Raw genomic sequence first — 24,708 nt, 5'->3', positions numbered from 1 at the left:
TGTCCACCCCTGCAGGCATGGCAGGCAGTACTCTGGCTCTATATACAGGTACAAAGGTCCCTTTAAGAGACAAGCTCTAACTCTAATGCACAAACTGACTTAGTGGAGCCCATTCTATATGGAGAGACACCTTGCCCAGCCTGGACACAGGGGTGTGGGGGTGGAGAGAGATGCGTTGGTCCCACCTCAACTAGGTGGGACAGATGTAGTAGACTTCCTAGGGGAGGCCTTACCCTCTCTGAGGAGCAGATGGGAGGAGGGAGGGAGGGAAGCAGGAGTAGTGGGAGAAGAGGAAAGGGGAACCAGGATTGGAATGTAAAAATAAATTAATATAAAAAAGAGAAAAAAAGAGACAAGCTTCACCCACTCCACTCAACCTTTCTGCCATTTCTCTGACAGATCTCTGTCTGTCTCTCTGTCTCTCTCTCTCTTTCTTCTCTCCCTCCCCTCTCTCTCCCTTCCCCTACTCCCTTCCCTTCCCTAATAAAACTTCCTTCCCATGTAAGTTCTGCCTGATGGTCTATTTGTCCCTCGCCTGCCATGGGACCCTTTCCCCATCTGCATATTGAGGTCAAATCAATAATGGGAAGGTTGTATGATGCAGGCCCTCCAGAAACAAAAGATGCAGCAGAAAACAGCCTGAAGTTCTTTCATGCAAGGATCCAGCAAGACAGAGCCATATGTGAACCAGGAAGTAGGCCCTTGAGTCTCCCAGTTCCTTGACCACACAGACCTCCCATCCTCCAGAAATGTGAAAAATCTATTTCTTTTTTCGAAGGTTTGGGGGGGGGGGCAGTATGTATATGTACCCATGTGCTCATGTGTGTGAATGTGAATATACATGCAGACGCCAGGGAACAGCCTCAGGGGCTGGTCTTCACACACGGCCTACATAGAGACAGTCTCTCCTTGTCATTCTCCCATTGCATACACCAGGACAGCCTGCTCATGAGGTTTCTGAGGATTTCCTGTCTCCACCCTCCTGCCTACTCCCTAAGAATGCTGGGATTACAGAGGTTTAAGCCACGTTTAAAGCATTTACAGGGGTTCTGGGGGTTTGAACTCAGGTCCCTAAACTTGTATGGCAAGCACTTTTGCCCACTGAGCTACTCCCACAGCCTAAGAAATACATTTCTGTTGTTTATGAGTCTGTGTTTACAGCAGCCCAAATGGACTGAGACAAGGAGCATGTGGAATCTCTCTCCTACAGTAAACCTCTCAGGTTTTATCCTTAGCTTGTTCTAGGGAAACTTGCCAGACACTCCACCTGAGGTGTTTGCAGGGCAGGCGCAGGTCAGAAGAAGGAAAGAGAGTTGTGAAACTGCTATTGGAAGAGACATGGCCACAGGGATGTCTGCATCTTACTTTCCTAAGAGACAGTAGTCGTGACCCCAAAATGGATCCAGAAGACTTACAAACTCAGTGCAGGCTTCCTCATCTAGCTAGGTCCTGCCTCCCAGTCGTTGCCCTGTGGACTCCTTTCTCTTCCCATGGCAAGGACAGACTGAGAGGAAGGCAGTGGAGGTGGACGTCGGTAAGCCTCGCTGCTGCACGTGGGATAATGTGGTCTAACATTCAAGGGATAGCTCTCATTATTCGTAGATTAGCCAAGAGTTTTCAAGGTGCTCAGCCCATAAAGGATGAAAGACAGAGAAAGGGAGGAAGAGGGGGGAGGAAGAGAGAGGAAAGAGTGGTTATGTTCTTTCTGTTGTTATTTCACAAGGATTTCCTCCACGTGGGAAAAGAAATTACCTTTCTGAATAACTACCACTCCACCCCCAGTCCCACAGAAAGCTACTGCCCTGGATAGAAACCTTGACTGAACAAAACCTTTCTGTCCAGCTCCACACGCTGCCCCGTCCACCCCCACCTCGTGCCTCCCACCCACAGCAGGCCTTTCAAATTCAGATCTGTCCCTGCAGACCGGTATTCTCACATTACTTGTTTTCCTGGTGGTGTGCTAATTCATTTCCTTTATCTCATCACTGTGTTTACCCTTTCGCTTTTGCAACAGACTAGGTGAGGGGCGGGGAGATCCACGCTGGGGAGTCCTGACACTGGGATCCTGACTTCAGCCCAGCCCCTGAAAGACACTCCCCTCCCTGAATAAAAACAACTTTTTTTCAGAACTGGCAGCTTCTAGCCAAACCATACCGCCTACTTCCTCCTACAGACACACTCTAGAGTCAACGAACTCTAGTAAATATTTTTTTTTTCAGGCCAAGTCATTTATTGTTGCTGGGGTCCCCCTGACCCCCAGCCTCCACCATTCTCTTGGCCTGTCAAAAGTTAGAATTGCAGTGAGTTTTCTAACTTGAACAGAGTTCTGACTTTTTAAACATTAAATAATTATTTAATTATTAAACATTAGATAATCATTTCTTTACATGTTTTGATGTTTAATTTTAAATTTTCATGATTAGCTATTAAACAAAAATAGATGATCACCTTTGCTCTATTTAATATTTTATTACCTTGATTCTTGCATTATTTGTTCATGATTTTATATATTTATATGCATATATATATGTATGTATGTATATATATATATATATATATATATCCCCTAACTTTTTGCTTCCTACCATTTCAATTTTTTTAATTATTTTGCTTTTGCTGCACCATTTATAGATAGGGTAAAACTAAATCCTGCACAACTTGGTGACACTGTGTCTTAATCTAACATCCATCTATGAAGGAGTTTAATATGGAGAATCTGTTACCATGGAGATGGAAGAACAAAGCGCTAAACAGAAGAGAATGATCCCACCAGGCATCAGCAACATCAGGTCCCTATCACAACATCAGGCCACCTGAGAGCGGAACTGTGGCAGGCAGGATTTAGGAAGAACTGCTGAGCAGACAGAAGAGAGCAGAGGACCTGGGCTGGAGAGTTCAGGGTAGAGGGCAGGATATGCTAGCCATACTCTGCAACAGGTAGGGACTGAGGGATGCTGGGAGAACCTGGTGGCCAGGTTTACTTTGATAGGTTAAATAGGCACCTCAGCCATTTGACCCGGGTTTGAAACTTAGCACTATTGTGACTGATACACACACACACACACACACACACACACACTTTAAATAAAAGAGACTTGAACCTGCCCTACATTCTTTGTTTCCATAGGAGATGTTCTGTCTGAGACTGAGAACACAGAGAAAGAGCAAGACAAGGCAGTCAGTTGACTGACTGCCAGGCTAAGACATAAATGTTACATAAAAAGAGCACGGAACACTAGGTCTGTAGAAAGCTTCTGTGCAAAACAAATTACCTGGCTGATCTTCAGAGAAGCTGTGGGGCCGCTCGCCCCACCCTGCTCTCTGCTCCTGCCTCCCTCAAGGAGGGCTTCTTCCACTGCAGCTTCCAAATGCCCCAGTGTACCTGACATGATGCCTGCTCTAACCAAATCTTCCCACACAAGCAAATCTTCCTGCGCAGGGCAGGCTATCCCTCCAGTCCTACATGCCTGGAAGCAGAAACAAGGTGAAGCAAGCTGGGCTGGGTGCTAACCATTCCAGCTATTTGTGTTTTGCTATGTGCCAATAGCAATACGGACTCCACATTGCCACACCTATAAAGTGATTGTTAGACTTGTGGTACCCTATCTAAAGACATTTCACCTTCTGTTCTACCACAGGCAACTCAGTGTCTACTGAGTATAAGCCAAAGCTTATACCTAACTCCTAATTAACCTCAAACAGGAAGCTAAGGAATTGCAGTCAATTGTGTTAGACTGAACGGAGCGAATCTGTCCACATTTAGCTAAACAGACTTAAGGTGGTCGTTTACTTCTGTGTTTACACTGGCACAGGGGCAGGACACTTGTTGAAGTGACTATCGCTGTGAAACAGGCTTCCTGATCCTGCCACGTTCCTCACAGGGTATCATTTTACCCTCAAACTTTAATTTCCCAACACCTCCTCCTTCCCTCCAGCTCTGATACCCAAAACTAGAAACTGGAGATGGGCTACCTGGATAGTTTTGGCAAGAAGGCAGGAGTCCTGCGGGAAAAAGAGAGACCCAACTACAGTGCTATCTCAGCCAACCAGCAAGACCTACTCCTGCTACACCAAGCTCCAGTGAGGTAGAGCTACAGATCATGCAGGGTAGTAGGCCTGGAGGCTTCACACGGCCGATCAGCCAAGAGCAAGGAGCCATTCTGCCAAGCAGCCGGCAGAGCAAGGCAAGAGAGGCAGAAGCTGCCTTAGAAACAGAGCCTGGATCTTCACTCTTGAACACAGCCATCCTTTCTCCCATCCTTTTCAGTGGAGGACAAGCTATCAGTGACAGAGTGTAATTCCCCAGGGACTTCTCTCTCACACCCTCAACACTGCAAAGATGTCAGCTATACGGTCTGGGCTAAAAATAACACTTGTTTGTAAAGCTGAGCAGTACAAGGCAGTCTAAGCCCAAGGGTGTTGTCAGACTGTCTTTTGGGCCACCGGCTCCCAATAATGACACAGAGACTTGTTAATTAGGAAAACTTGGCCCTAGCTTAGGCTTGTTTCTAACTAGCTCTTTCTTATAACGTAATTAACCTGTTTCTATTAACCTACATTCTATCATGTGGCTTGGTTATCTTTCCTCTGTCCCGTATCTGATTGGTCCCATTGGAGTCTCCCACATGCCTCGATTATCTCCTCTTCCTCTCTTTGCCCGGAAGTCCCACCTATCTCTTCTGCCTAGCAACTGGCCATTCAGCATTATATTACACCAATCACAGCAACACATCTTCACACAGTGTACAAATATTCTACAACACAGGGTGCCTTCACTTAAGCCAAAACAGTAGGAGATGTCAGAAAGTGCAAAGGGTCAGTTTGCCTCCTGGAAATGAAAACGCCACTGCTGACCTGCCCTGGGAAATAGGGGTGTGCTGGGTTGGCGAGCAGGTATGCCCCTGTAGTTCAAATAAACTTGAGACCCTTTGCTCAAACTCAACTGGAACCAGGCAAGCAGCACACTGTAAACCTGAGAAAGACCTTAGGTGAGCCTTCAAAAACAACTCTGGCTTTTGTCAAGACTGAAACAGAGCAGAAGAGAGAGACCAAAGGCAGAGAGTTAGGTTCCCTGCTCCCTGGAGGCCTGAGGGAGGGCTTTGGCAACTGTTTGTCTCCTGAGAAGTGAGGCCGAGCTGAGAACAGATACTATCACAAGGTCCAATGCCACAAAAGGTGCAATTAAAGCCACTCAAAAGCCAGTGACAATGCAGATACAGTCCACATGAGGCAGAGCTAAGAGGTCTTCTTTGGCCCTCCCTAAGTTCTGGTTTATACCATCAACTTCCAGGAAATTTGGGTTGCAATATAAGAGGATGGCAGCTGGGAGGGGGAAAAGAGTGTATACAGCCATCATTCTGAACCTTCCTAACACCGTGACCCTTTAACACAGTTCCTCATGTTGTAGTGACCCCCCCAACCATTAAATGATTTTCGTTGCTACTTCATAACTATAACATTGCTACTGTTATGAATCATGATGAAAGCATTTGTGCTTTCTGGTGGTCTTAGACAACCCCTGTGGAAGGGTATTTGACCCCCAAAGGGATCGTGACCCACAGGTTGAGAACTTGGTCAGGACTCATTACAAGGCAGGTGTTGATCCAGAACCCAGCATCATTTGTAGTTCCCTAGCCTTTCCTGACTTGGTTAGGTGTGTAACAAACTAATTTCCAGCACTAATTTTGCATCTCAGGCCAATCTGAAAGCTAAAAATGCATCTCCTATACTTAGATATTGACCTGAATGGAGGGAAGAAAAGAACAGCATTTCATGAAGTGGATCATACAAGGTGATGTCAACATTTCCCATTATCAGAGTCACAAGTTCAAGAGAGCCCAGAACCAAACCAGGATAAGAAAGAAAATTCCCATTCCATGAGAATTTCTGCTAACTCAGCTTAGAAACCATGCCGGTTTCTCCTGGCTATGCTGATGACAGGCCAAGAGCGACAGGCCTGTGTCTGCCTGGAAGGAGATGATTTTAGTAGGAGAAGAGCTGAGCAAAGGATGGGGACTCATGGGACCTGATCTAGCCAGTCTTCCCACTTCCATCTGTCTTTCATCCTGGCTTCCTTGTCAACCTGTTGAACCCTATTAGAGAAGAAAAAAAATCTGTCAGCATTCTGAGCTGAAGGGAAAATCCCACTTTTAAGATAAGATTCCATGTGTGGCAGATGTATATCTAGTTGACTTTCTTAAATCTCTTTCCATAAAAGAGTTCCGCAGCAGCTAATCTCATAAAATAATGAAACTATAGATAATCATCAAAGGCAGACAAGCCCCTTTGGGATTGCTATTCAAAGGGGCCTGAGACAATTCCCCAGAGCTGGGCACTTTCTAAGTTACCTATTGTAATTGTGGAATGTCTGCAGGCATGAACTTTTTCATTGCCTACCTTTCAAAAGCCAAGCTTGCATCTGTGTGTAGAGTGAAACCTGGCAGGTTGTAAAACATCTCAATAGCAAATGAGAAAAAGAAGGAAAGCACTTGGGACTTTGTTTGCATCTCTGGGGAAAGACTTGAATCCTGCAAAGATTCAACTACACTTGGCTTGTTTTGATGGGGAGGAAAGCAACGAAGACACAGATGAACACGTGAAGAAAAAATAATACAAATTAGGATCTTGCCAGTTATCTCCCCAGGTAACAAGAACTTAACCCGACATGGGCTCTTTGGGAACTACAAAACAGTCCCCCTTACAGGGGGCAAAGGGATTGGAATGCTTATACAGCAGCTCTCATCATATGCTGGTACAGGCATGCCATCAGAACCACACATGACTTCTAGGATGGACTCCTTTGGAGTAAAGGTACTTCACCCAATATCTGCTTTTCTCTTACTCTTCCAGATTCTCATAAATAGTATAAAGTCATTGCTTACCCAGTAACCAGGCAGAACACTCATGGGAGGAGCCCTTCTACTCCTCCATCTTCCTGTGCACGGCTAACTTGTCTCTCAGGTCTTTAGCAAATGCACTACACCCTCACAGGACTTGGACAACCTTCAATACGTACCAGCCATGCTGGAAATGATATTGCTAACATCTCAACAACAATATGGGTTTCTTCTGCAATCATTTCTAGGTCCCAGAAAATGGAATTTTTCTAATAGAGAATGACCAAAGACACCTGACACCAACCTCTGACCTCCACACACATACATGTATACACACATGCATACATATATACATACACACATACATATACACATATACACACATATGCATACATATATACACATACATACAAATATACATACATGCATATATACATATACACTCACACATATATACATACACATACATACAGAACACACACACACGTACATATAAAATACACACAAAAGGAAGGCTTAGAATTCTTTTTAGGGTCAAAAATTAAGCATAAGGCACCAACACTACTTTTTCAAATAGTGAGAAATAAAGTAGTTTTCCCAAAAGTAACAACATTAGTTGATTCCAGATAAGTGATTCTGTTTTCCCCCAATTATTATTGTATGTGACTGTATGTACATGATATGCATTTATGGGTACAGCACCTCTCTCTCTCCCTCTCCCTCTCTCTCTCTCTCCCTCTCTCTCTGTTGGTGGGGATCAGAGAACAACTTTGGGGAGCTCAGTTTCTCCTTTCACCTTTACATGAGTTTTAGGATCAACTCATGTAAGGAGGTTACAGGCCAAGCAACTCTGCCTACTTAGCCATCTCACCAGCTCGTTTGCGTTTCTTTAATTATATTTGATTTCTTCTGTGTACGTGTGTAAGGGTGGGGCACACAAAGTCAAAGGACAACTTGCAGGACAGGAGTTGGTCTTCTCATTCCATTGTATGGCTCAAACTCAGGTCTCCAGGCTTGTTGGCAGCCACTGTTCCCTATGAGCGTCTCCCCAGCACAGTAAGTGATTCTTAGGGCAAAAGGAGGCAGAAGTACCCTAAGCGCAGTTGACATCCTCTATGGTTTTGTGGCTGTGTGAGCGTGCCTGTGAGTTCACACAATGATTCCAGATGTTTTGATACTCTTGGGCACAAACATGCTATACCAGAGGAAGCCTTTGTCGCTCCTGTGGTGGCAGAACCCAGCATAGACTTATTTGAAACCCAGGATGGAAATATGCTGAGAAGGGGAAAAAGAGAAAACATAAAAGGAAAGACATGGAAACAAAGATAGCCGGCCAGGTTTAGAAGAAAACAGCCCCTTTAAATAGAAAAATGGCCACAGGATATTCCCAAATACCGCTGCTCGCTACGTTCACATTTTGACAAAGGAGACCACATGGTGCTGCCTGTCCAAACAGTGCTGATCTCAGCCAAGCCCTGGCTGGAGAAATGGAACCTGTGCAGTAACAACAGGTTCCTACCACATCGATTCTGTTTATGTTGGAGTAGATTAAAACAGATGTTTCCTGTCGGACTGTGACTCTCTTCCCCAAGCACAGCAGCATCCTCTGTCTGGGCCACAGCCTCAAGCCACTGGATTTCCCCACCTTCACTATTCTATATGCAAATCTCATCATGGCATCCCCCATCCTGTCCCCCAACCCCACACCCAGAAGCTCCACACTCTGATATCCTCCCCTTACAATGGAAGATGGTTCATAGTTCAACAAAGAAGAACTCTATTAAGATAAGTGTCCTGCAATCTCATGGGAGGGGCTGCATGGCCAGCTGTGCATGGTAGCTCAAAAACACTGAACAGTTTTGGTGGAGGAGGGCTGGGGTTTGAGCCTTATACCCAAGATCTAGAAATTCTGGTGGAAATTGACCTGTTGACAAAGGGTGGGTCCATCAAGCCCAAGGGGGAGAATTCAGCAATGTTTGACCCTTGACTCTTTCATCTTTCAGAGTATCAAACAGAAGAAGGAGAAGGTAGGGAATGTAATATATGGTAGTGATTGGAACCAGACCAGAAATGTAAACACCATGGCTCTCAGCTCAGGAGCCATGAAACGCATCACATTTAGGTTAGCTTCCAGTTGTCATAATGTTATGATGTGATTTAGAGACAGGATTGTCTTCAATAAACAGCTCAATAATGCAAAATTCTTAACTGAGGGAGAAAATAACAAGGCAGAGGATGTTATTAATGATTAAAAAAAAACAGATAGTATTCACTGAGTTTTTATTCCATATGGACTTCATTACTTTACTACTTTCCTCTCCAAGTGATGGGGATAAATTCAGGGCCTCCTGCACAGCAGGCAAGCACCTACATTAATAATCCCACTTGAGTTCATGACAACCCAACGAAGTTGACTTCCACTTGACATATGAGGAAATAAGTACAGAAAGGTCAGATAGTGGTGAAAGGTTAGGTAGGGGGGAAAGGTTAGGGAAAGGTGAACGATTAGGTAAGGGTGGGTTAGGGGTAAATTATTAGGTAGGGGTGAAAGGTTATGTGGGAGGAAGGGTTAGGTAGGGGTGAAAGGTTAGGTAAGGGTGAAAGGTTAGCTAATGATGCATCTACATGATGGCTAGCAATGTGGGTCTCAGGCTCAACTTTGGACCACTGTGAAGCTCAGGTCTAGGCTTTTGCCAATACACTGTAGCACTTTGTGACTCCAATGGGTGGTTTGTTCCAGAATGCACACTCTCTTTCTGATCTAGGTCATCCCCCAGTTTGCCACATGGGTCACTGCTACAATCAGAGGACTCTACTCAAATGGAAATAAAAAGCAAAGATGTGGTCATTCTTACAGTGCTCACTAAGGGTTCCCATGAACAGCATTTGTAATGTAAAAGAAGGAAGAACTGTTACATCAGGTTCAGATCCTTTTGGCCCAACAGCAGGACTTTTGTCCACTTTTTTTTTTCTTCCTCCTTTTTTAAATTTAAAAAAAGGTTTTTTTTTTTAACATGTCAATCCCCTTTCCCTCACACTCCCCCCCCCTCCCCTATAACTCCCACCAAACGCCAGCCCATCCCCTTTCTGCTCCCCAGGGAGGGTGAGGCCTTCCATGGGGAGTCTTCAAAGTCTGTCATATCATTTGGGGCAGGGCCTAGGCCCTCACCTATGTGTCTAGGCTGAGAGAGTATCCCTCTATGTGAAATGGGTTCCCAACATCCATTCCTATACTAGGGATAAATACTGATGCATTACTAGAGGCCCCATAAACTGCCCAGTCCTCTAACTAACACCCACATTCAGGAGGCCTGGTTTGGTCCTATGCTGGTTTCCCAGCTATCATACTGGGGTGCATGAGCTCCCCCCTGTTCAGGTCAGCTGTTTCTGTGGTTTCTCCAGCCTGGTCTTGACCCCTTTCCTCATCACTCCTCCCTCTCTGCAACCCAGGAGTTCGGCTCAGTGTTTAGCTGTGGGTGTCTGCTTCTGCTTCCATCAGCTACTAGATGAAGGCTCCAGGTTGGCATATAAAGTAGTCATCAATCTCATTATCGTGAAGGGCATTAAAGGTAGCCTTTCTACTATTGCTTAGATTGTTAGTTGGGTTCATCCTTGTAGATCTCTGGGCATTTCCCCAGTGGCAGATTTCTCCTTAAATCTATAATGGTTCCCTCTATTATGGTATCTCTTTTCTTGTTCTGTATTCTTTCCCTGCCTCAGACTTCCTGTTCCCTCATGCCCACCTCTCCCTCCTCTTCTCCCCTTTATCCACTTCTTAATGGCCTGTATAAAAGGAATTCCTTATATTGTATGCTATGTGTTGCCACGAATGCCTGGCTCTCTCACTAACTCATAAATATGAGCCTATTTGCTACACCCCGGGACCAAGCGTGATTGATCTTGTCAATTTGACACACCTGAGCATTTTCTTGATTGATAATTGATGTGGGAGGGCCCAGCCCATTAACGGCAGTGCACCCCTTGGCAGGTGTGCCCGGGCTATCTTGAGAAGAGCAGCTGAGCAAGCCAGTAAGCAGTGTTTCTCCATGGACCCTGATCCAGCTCCTTCTTCCAGTTTCCTGTCCTGAGTTCCTAAATTCACAGGAATGGAGTGTGACCTGGAAATTGTAAGCTGAGATAAACCCTTTCCTCCCCAAGTTGCTATTGGTCATGGATGTTTATCACAGCAACACAGAGCAAACCAGGACACACAGAGAAAGGAAGAAATACTTGTTGATGAGCAAATGAATTAGTCAGAATAAGCAAGAGACACCAAAAGTGATGGCATTTGTTGGAAAGCATCCAATATTCTAGAATATTCTTTAATGGTAGGCCGATGATTTAAATGGATTTTCTTACTGGCAGAATGGGGACTTTAACAAGGTGTCACTTCCCAGGGAAAAGCAGAGTCAGCATTTCCTCCTGTGGGGGAAGGAACCTTCAGAGATGTTTTTTGTTTTCCTTGAATTTTTCTTTAACATTTTTATTAATTTTTTTGAGAATTTCATGGAATGTATTTTTTTGTGATTTCTGTTTTTACTCTTTTTGTTCGTTTGTTCCATATATTTTTAGAACTTCATACATAAGTATTGCATCTTCCTCATTCCTACTACTCCCTCTTTTCCCCAACCCCCCTCCAAACTTCATGTTCTCTTTTTTAAATTATTATTACATGTGCATACATATGCACATGTGTGTATGAATGCACATATGTATATATAACCTACGAGTTCATTTAGCTTTGCTTGTAGGTACATATGTCCAAGGCCTGACCATTTGGGGTTGGACAACCTATGTGGTAGCTTCTTCCTGAAGGAATCAGATTCTCCTTCTCTCCCAGGCACTGACTTCCCGTAGCTCTTATCTAGTGGTGGTGGGACAATAAGGAATTTTCCCTGTCCATATTGGCACATCAGCTGGTATTGTCTTTATGCTAATCTTATGCAGGTAGCCACATGGCTGAGATTTCTTGAGTACAACTTCCCTGTAGTATATAGCGAACGCTGTCTCACAGAAATCACCCTGATCCTCTGGTTCTTTTCATCTTTCCACTCTCTCTTCTGTGATTTCCCTGAGCCTTAGATGTAGGGGTCCACTGCAGATGTACCAGTTGGGGTTGGGGGTGATGTAAGTGAAAAGCAGTCACCCTTCTTTTCCTAAGACCCTTCCTGTATCAGAGCAATGGCCAGCACTGCCGGGGCCTCTGTCTTGCCTTTGAATCTCCAAAACTGTGTTACATAGGCCTTTTCTCTTTCTAAGACTGGATGCCTTAGGCGGTTCATTGTAGGAATAACTCGCCTAGAAAAGACCACACCTAAGCATGACAGAGCAGGTTCCACCAAGACGTTGTACTGGCAGAGAATCAACTGCCCCTCTGGGGCTGCCCCCTTCTAGATGTTGGAATAGACAGAATGCAACTTTCTCCCCCCCCCCCTTCACCCCCGCTAGGATGGAGTGTCTGATGCATAGGGCTGAAAGCCTTCAACTCCTGAGGCCGTGACACCACCAGGCTGGTTTGCTCTCGGTGTGCTTTCCTGTGTGAAGCAACTTACTTACTTTTGAAAGAAGGAATTTATCTCTTTATTCACTACTCTCTGAGTTACTACATTTAACAGCCTGACATCTTTTCTCTGGAAGATTTCCCTCCTCCCTCTTCTTCCCATCAGTGTCTTTATCAGTGTCTGCCAGCATCATGATTTGAGTCATCCTCTGGAGTTCTTTAAAGGGAACTTTTGAGCAAAACCCAGGTATATTACATCTCCACCAAGCACACATTTCTATAGAGTATGTTGAAGGCACTGTTGAAAACTACAGCAGAGACTTCTCTGTGACTCCTCTGACCATTTCCCCTGCTTTCTTCATAAGAACACCCAATTTCAGCTCTCTCTCTCTCTCTCTCTCTCTCTCTCTCTCTCTCTGTGTGTGTGTGTGTGTGTGTGTGTGTGTGTGTGTGTGTACTCAGTATAATGACTACATTCCTCTGCCCCCATAGTCCTCAATACTGGGCTTTGAACAGATGTTGGTCCATGTCTGTGAGCCATCTTAAAACCGTGTATTCTTGGCCCTTCTTTAACCTCCCCTGCTCCCAGCTAAGACATGAATATGCTACTCGAAGTTCCTATTGTCTTGAGCCCTGAGAATGGAAGAAGGGGTAGCTATCCCCCCTGGCACAGTGTGCATGTAGCTTGATTGTTGAACTGTGTCCCTTGAAGTTCTGTGTGATGAAAAGGTTGAACTCCAAGATGCTAGAACCAATGGGATGTAGAGCCTAGGAGCGGGCATCTGGGCTATTTAGGGTATCCCATGAAGTGGTATAGGCTACCGGTATCTCTGTCTTTCTAGCATCCTGTCTGCCAACATGAAGTACTTTCATGCATGTGCCTCTGCCATGATGTGACTGTAGCTGGGAGGGTCTTCACCAGAACTGAAGCCATGCCATGCCCTTGAACCTCCAAAACTATGACTCTCATCAACTTTTTCTCTTTATAACATTAGAGGCCTCAGGCATTTTGTTGTCATAATAATGCAGTGACCCCAATTTAGTCATGTCCAATCAGAGCTACAACCCAGCCCCCAGCTCCAAGAATGTCATTAGATGAGAGTTCTTTCTAGAAATCTCTAAGGCCTTGTCTGAATCACTCATTGCTCTTAAGTTTCTAGTGCTCCTGGCCCTAACTTTTTGGTAAGATACATTTGAAGGAATCTCATCTGAGAGGTTGGATACTTGCTCTTCCATCTGTCTGCAATGCATCAGAAGATGCGACCAGTAGCTTAGCAGAGAAAGGGGTAAAGTTATAAAACAAACAAACATATTATAGCAATACACTGAGGTTGGCTGGTGTTTAGAAATCCATTGAACAAGTTTATCACAGAATAGTTCATTACAGTGTTCCTCGTATTTTACTTTTGTAGCTTTTGGCTGAACTACTGACCAGATCAGGAAATGGGCAAATGCTTTCAATATGTACACAGTCCACATATGTTTTAGTGGGATGTCTGTGAAATACAGTCAAAACCCTATCATCACAGTTTATGGGAGAGATAAATGTTCAAGGGATTTAATGGATTTTGGCCGGCACACAGGCAGACACAGATGTGTCTTACAAGAAAAACAAAACAACAACAAAAGTCCTCCCACCAACCAAATTTTCCAAAGAGATAGGAGTGTGGCGTGCAACATGTTTCTATGAAAGTGCCTGATAGAAGGAACAAAGAACACAGGATTTCTCGTTTGTCACAATTTTATAAAATGTTAATTAAAAGATGGGTCAAAGGTCAATAGACTTAGTCCTGGGTCACTAACTAAAAGCTTGATATACATGCAGAGAAGAGATAAAGAAACTCAGCAATCATTAATTACCAGGTAAGCAGGAAATCTGTGGATATGGGAAGCTCACATGGCAGTCTTCCGAAAGCCTTGCTGTGTTGTGACATGTACAAGGCACACAGCAAGGAGCCTGACAACCAACATGGAAGTACAGAGGCTGAGTCAAGCCATTGGGCTTTACAGGCTAAGTCCTGGCTGTCCTGGAACTCACTCTGTAGATCAGGCTAGTTTTGAACTTACAAAGATACTCCTGCCTCTGCCTCACAAGTGCTGGGAGGTATGCACCACTATAGCATGTAAAATGTTTCCCATAATTTCATGTGCTTGAACACTTGGCCTCCTTCTGATGGAGCTATTTGGGCAGGTTGTGACACCTATAGAAGGTGGAGACCCCCCCTCCAGAGAATGTGGGTCACCGGGGTGAGGGTTGAGGTTCTGTTGACCAGTCATGTTTCAGTTCTCACTCTGCTTCCTGACTACAGATATATTGTGACCTTCTGGCCTCCTGCTCTTTTTTACCAAGACTTCCGTGATGTGATGGAATGATCCCCTTGAACTGTAAGCCAGGATAAACCCTTCTCTTCAGTTGCTTCTTGTCAGATATTTGCTCAAAGCAATGAGAAAAGTAACGAACAATATCGAGTTGAAGACCTATCAAGAGACTAGGCCTTGGGGCTGAGGAGATGGATCAGAGGTTAAGAGCACTGACTGTTCTTCCAGAGGTCCTGAGTTCAATTCCCAGCAACCACATGATAGCTCATAGCCATCCATAATGAGATTTGGTGCTCTCTTCCTACATGCAGGCATATATGCAGTCAGAACTCCGTATACATAATAAATAAGTATATCTTTAAAAAAAAGAGAGAGAGAGACTAGCCCACCATCCCTCAGTTTGAAGTCTGTAAAACACCATCTGATAGTAACTGCCCATCTTCCCTGAGCTCCGAGCTCCTATCATGGACAACACTGTTCTAAGCAAGTCCGTGTATTTCTCCATATACTTCTCATTCTCATTTAGGAAAGATGACCAGAAGAATAAGGTCAGAGTTCAAACCCAGGTGGTCTGCATACAGATTTCAGGGTAGCTCAGAGATGACCACACCCCAGTTTCTGCAGAAGCCTTACTATCCCAGCAGCTCTAAATGCTTACTCTTCTCAAGAGGGAGGGCTTTCTCCTCCCTCTTCCCACCTCTAGGGAAGCTCTTCAAAGATAAAAGATCTGTAGGATGCTGTTTCAGAACACTTCCCTTGTCTGTCCTTGAGCTTCAGGTGGCTAGACCAGACATCTCAGATCTGGTCAAATACATAATGAAACATTCATTAATTTGGATTGTGAAGTTTGCTTGAAGACAGAATGTAGAGGTGAAGATCAGTGTAATAAGTCACATGCTGAACTAAACAGTGGACCGGGAATGCAAGAAAGGCTGAAAATGTTTCTGTTTTTGTTTTTGTTTGTTTGCTTTGAGAAGTGGAAAAAAATGAAGGTAGGTAAGGAAAAAAGAATATAACAGTAAAGGAAATAATGGAGAAATGGAGGAAGGAGGGAGAGAAAGGGACAAGGGAGGGAGGACAACAGGAGTCAAGGAGGCATGGATAGGAGAGGACAGGACTATGTGACCGTGAATATGTAAAGGTCATGGATGACTGCACAGAAGAACCCTGACTTGACAAAACCAAAATCCAACCCCCCCAAAAAAAAGACAAAGTCATAGGCAAGCACGAATATTATCAGTGAGTAGCGCAACAGAGGATTTGCAGGGTCACAAAGAGATAAAAAGAAGGGGACCCTGAATTCCCTTCTGAGACTATACCCCTATTATACACTCAGGTACTTCATACCCCAAAGTTTCTGCAATTACTACTTTCACTGGGAAAAAAAGAAAACAGACAAACAAATGCATTCATTATTCATCACTTGTTCTGAGAAGGAATGACCTGTATCCTGGCTCTACGTAAGGAGGGGGAGATACTTAAGGCTGTCCGGCTGTCCACCCCTCCCACTAGCTAAGGCCCTGGTGAAAACTCCAGCCAGGGTCAAGACTCAAGGAAATGTGTTTAGTTTCTTTGTCTCTCAGCTTCACAAGCAGAGTGCTATGGGGTATGAGTTTTAGAAATCCTGCAGACATTTGCTACATCAACTCTGCCCTGGAGAGACAGAGCTTGGAGCCTGAAGATGTGAAAGACACCTGCCAAGGGAGAGCAGAAAGCAGAATAATCAGGTCAAACGACCTGCTGGGTCAAGGTTGACCTGAGGCCAGCCTCTGCTTTGTGCTGGCCAAACACTGCTTAACTATTTGGGTCCCAGTTCATCTAGTTTCTCTCCTGTTCTATATAAAGTCCCTGACAGATACGGTCTGCGTCCTGGATAGAGATCTTGCTGTCTCAAATGCAGGCCTGAAGTCACCAAAGAGTTGTCCTCAATGCTGGGATAGAAACCACTGACGCAATCAGACTAACAGACAGGGGACTCTAGAATTGTAAATCCAAATGACACAGTCACATCTCAGGTAGACACCAGATCTGAGATGCAATGGAGGATGCTCGGGCCTGGCCTACACCCTTGCCTGTGCAGAGTATACAGGCAGAGAATGTCTAGAGTCTTTTTTTTTTAAGGCACTGGGTTTCTAAAATGGAACTGCTAGCATGTCCCCTACTGAAGAAATTCATCACAATCAATACCACTTATGTCTTGGTTCAGTGGTGTTGCCTGTCTTGGATTTAAAACTCTCAGAGATAAGAAATCGAATCTGCTTACCACACTTGCACAGAAGGCAGCCTGGCGACGCTACTGAAACCAGACCAACACCCTCAGTGCAACCACTCACACTGGTATTACAGTGGGGTGAGGGAGTAAATTCGAATTTTACCTTGAACTCCTGTCAATATTTTCCTGGAAATCTCAAGCTAAAGCCAAGAACCGCTTCCTCCCAAGCTAACTAATCACAGGGGCATGCTCAAAACACAGCAAACAAACAAGTTAAAAGTATCTGTGTGCATCTGGTGTCACCCACCACCATTTGGGCAACATGTCTCTCCTGCCATAGTGGTCTGCAGGCCAACTAACACAAGTGACACCCGTTTATGGTACAGGCAGAATTTTTGTTGTTCCCAACAGCAGGAATAGTAAAGAAATAAGACTTGCGGCAGACAATCTGTCTTTCCTGCCTTAATCCTAATTGGTGAGAAGAGTGTCCTGGCAACCTATGATAAAGGCTTTCCCAATTTTTCTCTCTGCTGTGTCAGTATAGGAGACCCAACCACATTTATCTGCCGAGGCAAAATGTTGCCATCATTCTGTTGCAAAAGCAACCTATGGGAGCTAAGTGATCAGCCATTAACTCACATTATACATCATGCCTGATGCAGGAGATGAAACAGCACAGAGCTGTGGATGTGGCAAGGGTCAAGGTCACCATACATCAGTAGAAACTTGCATACTTGCAGGATTAACACTGTCTGAATTCCAGGAACCAGCTGAGCATGATCAAGATAAGCTACAGTCCGTATTTTAGACTGAGGATTGGCAGCAAACCACTGCAAACCACAGATTCTGGGGTAAGTGTTTTCATATGTGTTATATGGGCCTTCTCATCCCAGTCTCCCAGTCGGGCCCAGCTTGCATGTTTCTGATGGCCCCTGACCTATCTGTGACCTCCTAGAGGGTCTTTCTGTAATTACCCTTTCTAAGAAAGATGCCCCCTCCTCACCAAGTTTTACTGTCCCAAGTTCACATCCCCATACCTTAAATTACAATTTGTGTGTCTATATTTCTTCTTTACATGTTATTTCCTATCAGATAGTGAGTTCTGCCATAGCAGGGGACCATGTCTAGGGCATAGAAAGTGCTTAGAAAATATTTTCTAGTGAATAAATACTAAATACACAGGTGGCACCAAAAGTAAAGGTTGAAGGTCACTAATGTGTCACTATCCTGTTTACACATACAGATTTTGTGGCCTTGTTTGTAGTCAAAGCATACTTCTCATAGCTGGGTCCTTTAGATGCCTCCAAGGAGAGTTCCACTCTAGTGAGTAGAGCTTGAGGCTGCATGTTTGACTTGCTTTGTACGGCATTCGGCACAGCCCCAAGCACAGATGGGAGCTTCATAAATATTACTGAACAATGATGACACCAAGGGTTATTTAATACCTCCATGTGGGTGGAGACAGACCTTGGGCCACAAATATACTTTGAATGTGCATTGCTTCCCAAATCATCTGTACCAGAATGTTTTCAACAACGCAGCTCATGTGTGCTACAAATCAGTCACATTCAGATGACAGAGTCCCCAAAGAATGCCATTTTCAAAGGCAGAAACTTTATTATCCGGGGATAAATGCAACCTTTGTTTTAGTGACACTCTGAGAATAGAAATTAAAGAGAATGAAAGTCTCTTTTGGGGAAACACCAGTTTTATCTGTGAATAATGAAAGTTTAGATAATTCATCAGCTTCAAAGGTACCCACCCATTCTGAATTAAGTGGGCCTTTAGATATATCTCAAGCATTCAATTGCTACCCTGGTATTTATGGATACAATCCTAGGGTTCTGTTCATTTAAAATAATAATAATAATAATAAGTAATTTGGAAAACCACAAGAAAACAGACTTTTGAAGCTGCATTTGTTCACCAGGAAGAAAGAGCTTATAAAGTGTCCATCAAGAGAATCCACAGGGGAACGACCCAGCAGATCAAATACCCAAAACAAATCAGCAGGTCAGAGCCCCACAGAATTCTGAATCCCAACCAGCAAGCATGAATAATCCTTTTAAACGGTCACTCACGTATCAGAACAGGCCCTTTGTAAGTCTCTAGGCAAGGCCCCTGGCCTCTGACTGAACGGACGTTGTCATAAGAAAAATGGATGAAGGGAAATCAAGAAATACTGGGACATTTCCACAAGAGAAGAGGACAAATGGTTTCTGTTGTTAAAATGAAACTTCCCACTGCTGGCCATGGCTTGAAAAGCTGTTGGCTACCTCACTGGAGAACTGGGCAATGTTTTCAACAGTGTCGGCGGGGCCTCTCCCAATCCCTGAGAAGCTTCAATAGTAACCTGTCTCAGAAGACAAAGGGTCAGATCCTGCCAGTTTCCAGTTAGCTGTGGGACCCAGTACAAGGCTCTTAAGTTTGTTAATATGATGAGAGGAATGATGGACAGAATGTCCTCACAAAACTATTGCCAGTTTAAGTAGGATATATGCAAAGTCTGTCTAAATTATAAAATTGGGTTTAAGCAGTGTCCTGGAATATCAAATAAGCTGCACAATGCCCAGGGTCCTTTCCTTGGGCAAGTGCACCATATGGCAGTCACTCACACAGACGTACGTGGACACATAAACAAAAATAAAATTCTTAAAAAAGAAAAAAAAAAAAACTACTCCACTTACAATGGGCTCAAAATATGGAAACAGGAATAAATTTAACAAAACCTGTGAGACATCTGTACTAAAAATTCTAAGTTTATATGTAAGAGAAATTGAAGAAAACCTATTTACAAATACACCCATGAATTGGAAGAGCCACTATTAGTAAAATCTAATCCTCCTCAGATGGCTTCACAAATTCAACAGAATCTCTGTCAAGGTCCGGATCAGCTCTGACATGAACTAACATACCAATTCTAAAATGTCTGTAGTAACAGAGAAAGGCTAACTAGACAAAGAACGAAAATGCCTGGGTGGTTCACCTCCTGATTTCAGTGTAATGTCTTTGTAAAAAACCAGTAAGTTAAATGGAATAGGATAAAGAGTCCAAGGAGATCCACATAAATGTATGATGAGCCAATTTTTGACAAAGAAATCAGTACTATTCAGTGGAAAGAAAAATTCCTCCAATCAGTAGAGTTGGAGCAACTGAAAAAAATGATCTTCAACTGTTACCTCACACCACACATTAAAATCAACTGAAAATTGAAAGCACAAGTATAAATGTTATGACTGCAATTATTCACCAAAAAAAAAAAAAAAAAAAAAAAAAAAACGACAGGGGAAATATCCTTCTGTTCTAAAGAGTGTTACATAGCCATTTCCTTCCAGAACCATCCATCTTAGAGGAAATCCCATTAAGATTCAGGAAGTAAACGACTGAATGGCTTCAGGAAGTCCCTGAAACTGGGCAGATACACTAGGTCCCTCTTCCCCACGCATATATAAACTGTAAGGGCTGTTAAGAGACCCTCAGATAAACTGGGCTCCTAAGGAAAAGTTCAGGCCAGCCAAGCCAAATCAACCAGGTACTCAAGGAGAGAGCTCAAGCCACCTAAGCAGCTAGAAGGGGCACTTTCCAACCTACTGAGCAGCCTGCAGGCTGTGCGGTGAGTTCCAGAGTTCCAGCTTTCATGAGCTGTCACCCATGCTGAGGTGAGCTCTTGGTGATGCAGTTGTCTTTGAGGCACTTCTCCTGGAAGCAACCCCTCCCCCAAACTCCAGTAAAACTTGGTCCACCATGTTGGACTTTAGTGGTATCCTTAATTTGCTCTGTCTTCAGTTCCTTATCTGGGGTGAGTAGATGCTTGCTCCTGTCTCCCAGGAATAGTATCACACAACAGGAGTAAACAAATATTTCTCATAGAAGTCAAAAGCATTTATAGTAACAATACTTAGCGGGGCATACGAAAAAAAATCGTAAACTGGATTCCATAAAAATTTAGAATCTCTGCCCATCAAAAGTCACTAATCAGAAAATGAAAAGTAGAGATATTGCAGTCAGGAAAGTGCTTGCCTTGAATTTAATGCCCAAAATCCATGTTAGAAAGCTGGATATGGTGGCAGATGGGTGATCCCTAGGAAGGCAGAGACCTGAGGATCCCTAGCCTATGTAATGATTTCTAGACCAGTGTGATATGTGAGGTTGACTTTTGGCCTTCATATGCACGCATGCACATGCGTGCGCGCGCGCACACACACACACACACACACACACACACACACACACAGGAGGAGAGAAAGAGAGAGGATAGAGGCAAGATACAGAGAGGGAAAATACAGACAATACTATGTTTGACAAAAGACTGATCCAATAAATATAATAAACCTTCAAAAATCATTAACAAAAAACAAAGTAACCCAATTTTATATTCATGTAAATACCTTTTGGATGAATGTATAATGAAAGAAGGTAATAAGGAGCTGATAAACACAAGAAATAATTCAAAATCATCAGTTGTTGGATGGTGAAAAATTTAAACAATGATAAAATGCTGTCTAGCACACAATAGTACGGTTTAAAGTGTTCCAACCCCCCAAATATTGATGAGGATATGAAGCAACCACAAACCCCCACATTGCTGAAAAACACATAAGATAGAAAGTAGTTTGTCAGCTTCTTGGATGTACAACTATCCTAAAAATCAACATTTATTCTTAGATATCTACCCAGGACTAATTGAAGTGTGTCAACAACAAAACCTTTAAATAGATACTGGCTGCAGACAGCCCAGATGTCTATCCATGAGAAACAAATGGTGATATTCTCATATATTAATAATATACTGTATAACAAGGAGAGATGAGCTTCTGACATATGCAATGATAAGGACAAATTTAAAAAGGGGGGAGGATGATACGGCAAAGGATCTGCTCTGCTTCTGTAATATTGAACACTGTTGGAAAGCATCAGGCGCAAGAATAGCAATGAAACTCAGTGGCAGAGTGCATCCCTAGCATGTCCAAGGCTCTGGATTTTATCAAACCCAGGCCCCACTATTAAGGACCTCCAGACTGAACCTCCTGTTGGGTGCTCTCTGCACATCATCATTCCAGTCTTACAACAACCTGTGATGTAGCATCGTGTTTTTATTCACTTGATGAAAACAAAAGCACAGTCTTATACATAATATAATCTGACCTCAAACTCCATGCTCTTTTCTTTTTACTTACATATACCCTCGGATTCGGGAAGATGACATATTTATGAGATATTTACTATGTTCCCATTGAATGCATATTGATGAACAAAAAAATATTAAATGAAACAAACCAACAACAAAGAAGCCAGTAGTAGAGGATTCTACTTATATGACTTTTGGAACAAGCAAGTACCTGTAGGGACAGAAAGCATGACCTCATTCATACCTCACCACAATGTATGTAAGGATAGTACTGTCAGCATCTCCATAATACAGATAAGAAAAGCAAGAGATCGAATAAGAAAGAAGACTCCAGCTCAGGCCACCTGACTCCTGCTACACTGCTACACCACACTATATCCTCAAGTCTCCAAGCTGTCACCCAGCTTGCAGTGGAGTAGGGAGAATGAGAGCCAGTTACCAACAGAAGGACCTTGGCATCAGAGGTCTACTGTGAGTCACAGTAACATCCTTGCTTACCTGTCCAGAGCCATGCTGGTTGGCATACTCCTCCCGAACCCTCGAACCCCCATCTGACGGAAATACGGAATGCAAGAGAGGTTGGCGGCAATGATGGCAAGGGAGTCCGAGGGACTCACAAAGAAGCCATTTTGGCCAAGGATCATATAACGGTCCTATGAGAAGAAACGTGTGAAAATTATCAGGGAGAGGCATCTGGTCTTCATACCCAGTTCCCAATACCAGCACAAGTCACTTTCCTACCATTTAAACAGCCTGATTTGAATAGGGCAAAGGAACCATGGGAAATGACATAAATTTTTCAGGGGCCCAGAATCTTGATACAGCTGCAATGTGTTCCACCTGTTGGGTTTTGTGCGCAGCTACTTCATGTATCCGTGGCCTCCACAGACTCAACCCCTTCCTCCCCCGCACAGACTGGAGAGCTGTTAATAGCTGGTAAATAGCCAGTTCCTTTATGTGTTGCTTTCAACAAAGCCAGCCACAAATGAAATTTGATTGTCTGACTGTATTCTTAAAGAAATGATTTCTCAAGAACATACATCGATCTGAAACTAAGGAAAGCAGTGGCTGCTTCGTGGTGCTATCTAGCACTGAACAGCAGAGCAGAGGCATGCCCCATGTGTGTGTACTCCAGGTTTCCTGGCTTCTAGTACTTCGCCCATCACATGGGGAGCAGGACACAAAGGGGGAATCCTCACACTTACCCCATCAGCATCAAACGCAGCTCCAAATCCATACTCTCCCCCTTTCATGGCTTCCAGAAGGGTGGTTGCATATGTCAGGTTTGGGTCTGGGTGCTGCCCTCCAAAGTCTTCGAGTGGGACACAGTTGATAGCAGAGTTGGCTGGAGCCCCCAGTTCATCACACAGAACTTTTCTCACATAGGGTCCCATAACTAAAAATGATAGATGAGAACAGAAAAACACTTGAAAAATACTCTTCCAAAGGTGTTTTCTTCTGGTTAGAAAAAAGACAAAAACAGCTCAATTAAGAGCCCAGAAAAGAAAAGAAATTATACCGTCATTTTTTTTAAGGTACAACATAAAATAATAATATCAATTACTACTCTTTGAACATCTACCAAGTATCAGGGTCTCTGTTAAGCAGGTAAGATATGTCAATCATTCAGCGAGATGAAATTCTTTTCCTTGTGGTTTCCTAAAATACTGCCTTATGGAAATCAACTCTATAATAACAATTTATTACGTGCTGGTTTTTGTGTATTAAGCACTTCAACTGAGTATATCAAAAGCACTAACGGGCACTAGTAATTCTCTTATTCTCTTTGCACAATTGTTGTAACATTGACAAGTTAAGCATCCAAATCCCATATAAAATAAAGCGCCTCTTTCAAAACAATGAATGTGATGCAATAATCGCAGTTATATGGACCAGAAGACCTAATGTTGAACCCCTATGTTAAGAACTGAAAGGATTAGATCAAAGGGGGTGAGATTCCTGACATTCCTGAACTCTTATCTAATAGTGAGAAAAGTGGAGAAAAAGGCGAGACAAAAAGGGAGATGTCTATTGGAACACCATGACTTATAAAAACAATGCTGATAGGTGAGACTTCCCAGAGAAAGCAGTATTTTGAGTAGAACTTGAAGGGACCACACAAGTGGAAATCATTAAAGCAAAGGAAGAGAGCCTGTAATAGAGCCACCATGCAGTCCTGTCAGCTGACATGTTCATTAGATCACTTTCCTGTGTTTTCTCTCAACACATTACTGTTCTCACACCATGAGCATCTCTTGCTTGTGACCCAGTACCCATGTCCCCTTCTCTAGAGAAAGCATCGGGTTTCTTTCGGAAAATCACATCTTTCTCCAAATCAACATACACAAGTAGGGTATGGCTAAAACATTGCCCCCTTGGGTAGGGAAGTGACCTACATCTGGCCACTTTGTCCTCCAATCCTTAACCAGGGTGCCTGAATTGAAGATGGACATACAGTACAAGCCAAGCAATAAGCCGCAAACACAGAAATTCAGCTGTCTTTTCCCTGGGCCAGATCAGGCCAAGAACTCAGAAGACCTCTTCCTGGAGAATAGCACCAGCCCAAGAAAAAGGGAACAAAACAACACAACCACAAACCCTAAGACCAAATTCCAGCAAGGTGAGACCCAAGTGCACTCAGAGGTCCCAACAGATGCTCAGCATGCCAGGAAACTAAAGGTCACCAAGATCTTGAGGAACACTCTAAATATGA

The 24,708-nt window shown here is 43.6% G+C and overlaps 1 protein-coding gene across 1 annotated transcript in view; it reads right to left on the bottom strand.

The window, feature by feature from the left end:
* Pgm5 (phosphoglucomutase 5) overlaps positions 1-24,708 on the bottom strand; it is a 148,993-nt gene that overhangs the window by 90,391 nt on the left and 33,894 nt on the right. Inside the window, exons 5-6 of the mRNA XM_051199775.1 lie at positions 23,201-23,391; positions 22,494-22,648 (exon numbers count right to left, since the gene is read on the bottom strand). Coding sequence (XP_051055732.1) covers positions 22,494-22,648; positions 23,201-23,391 — 346 coding nt within the window. The remainder of the gene's footprint in view (positions 1-22,493; positions 22,649-23,200; positions 23,392-24,708) is intronic.

The sequence above is a fragment of the Phodopus roborovskii genome, unplaced genomic scaffold, assembly GCF_943737965.1.
Source record: "Phodopus roborovskii unplaced genomic scaffold, PHOROB, whole genome shotgun sequence".
NCBI lineage: Eukaryota > Metazoa > Chordata > Mammalia > Rodentia > Cricetidae > Phodopus > Phodopus roborovskii.
This window is presented reverse-complemented; position numbering and strand designations above follow the sequence as displayed.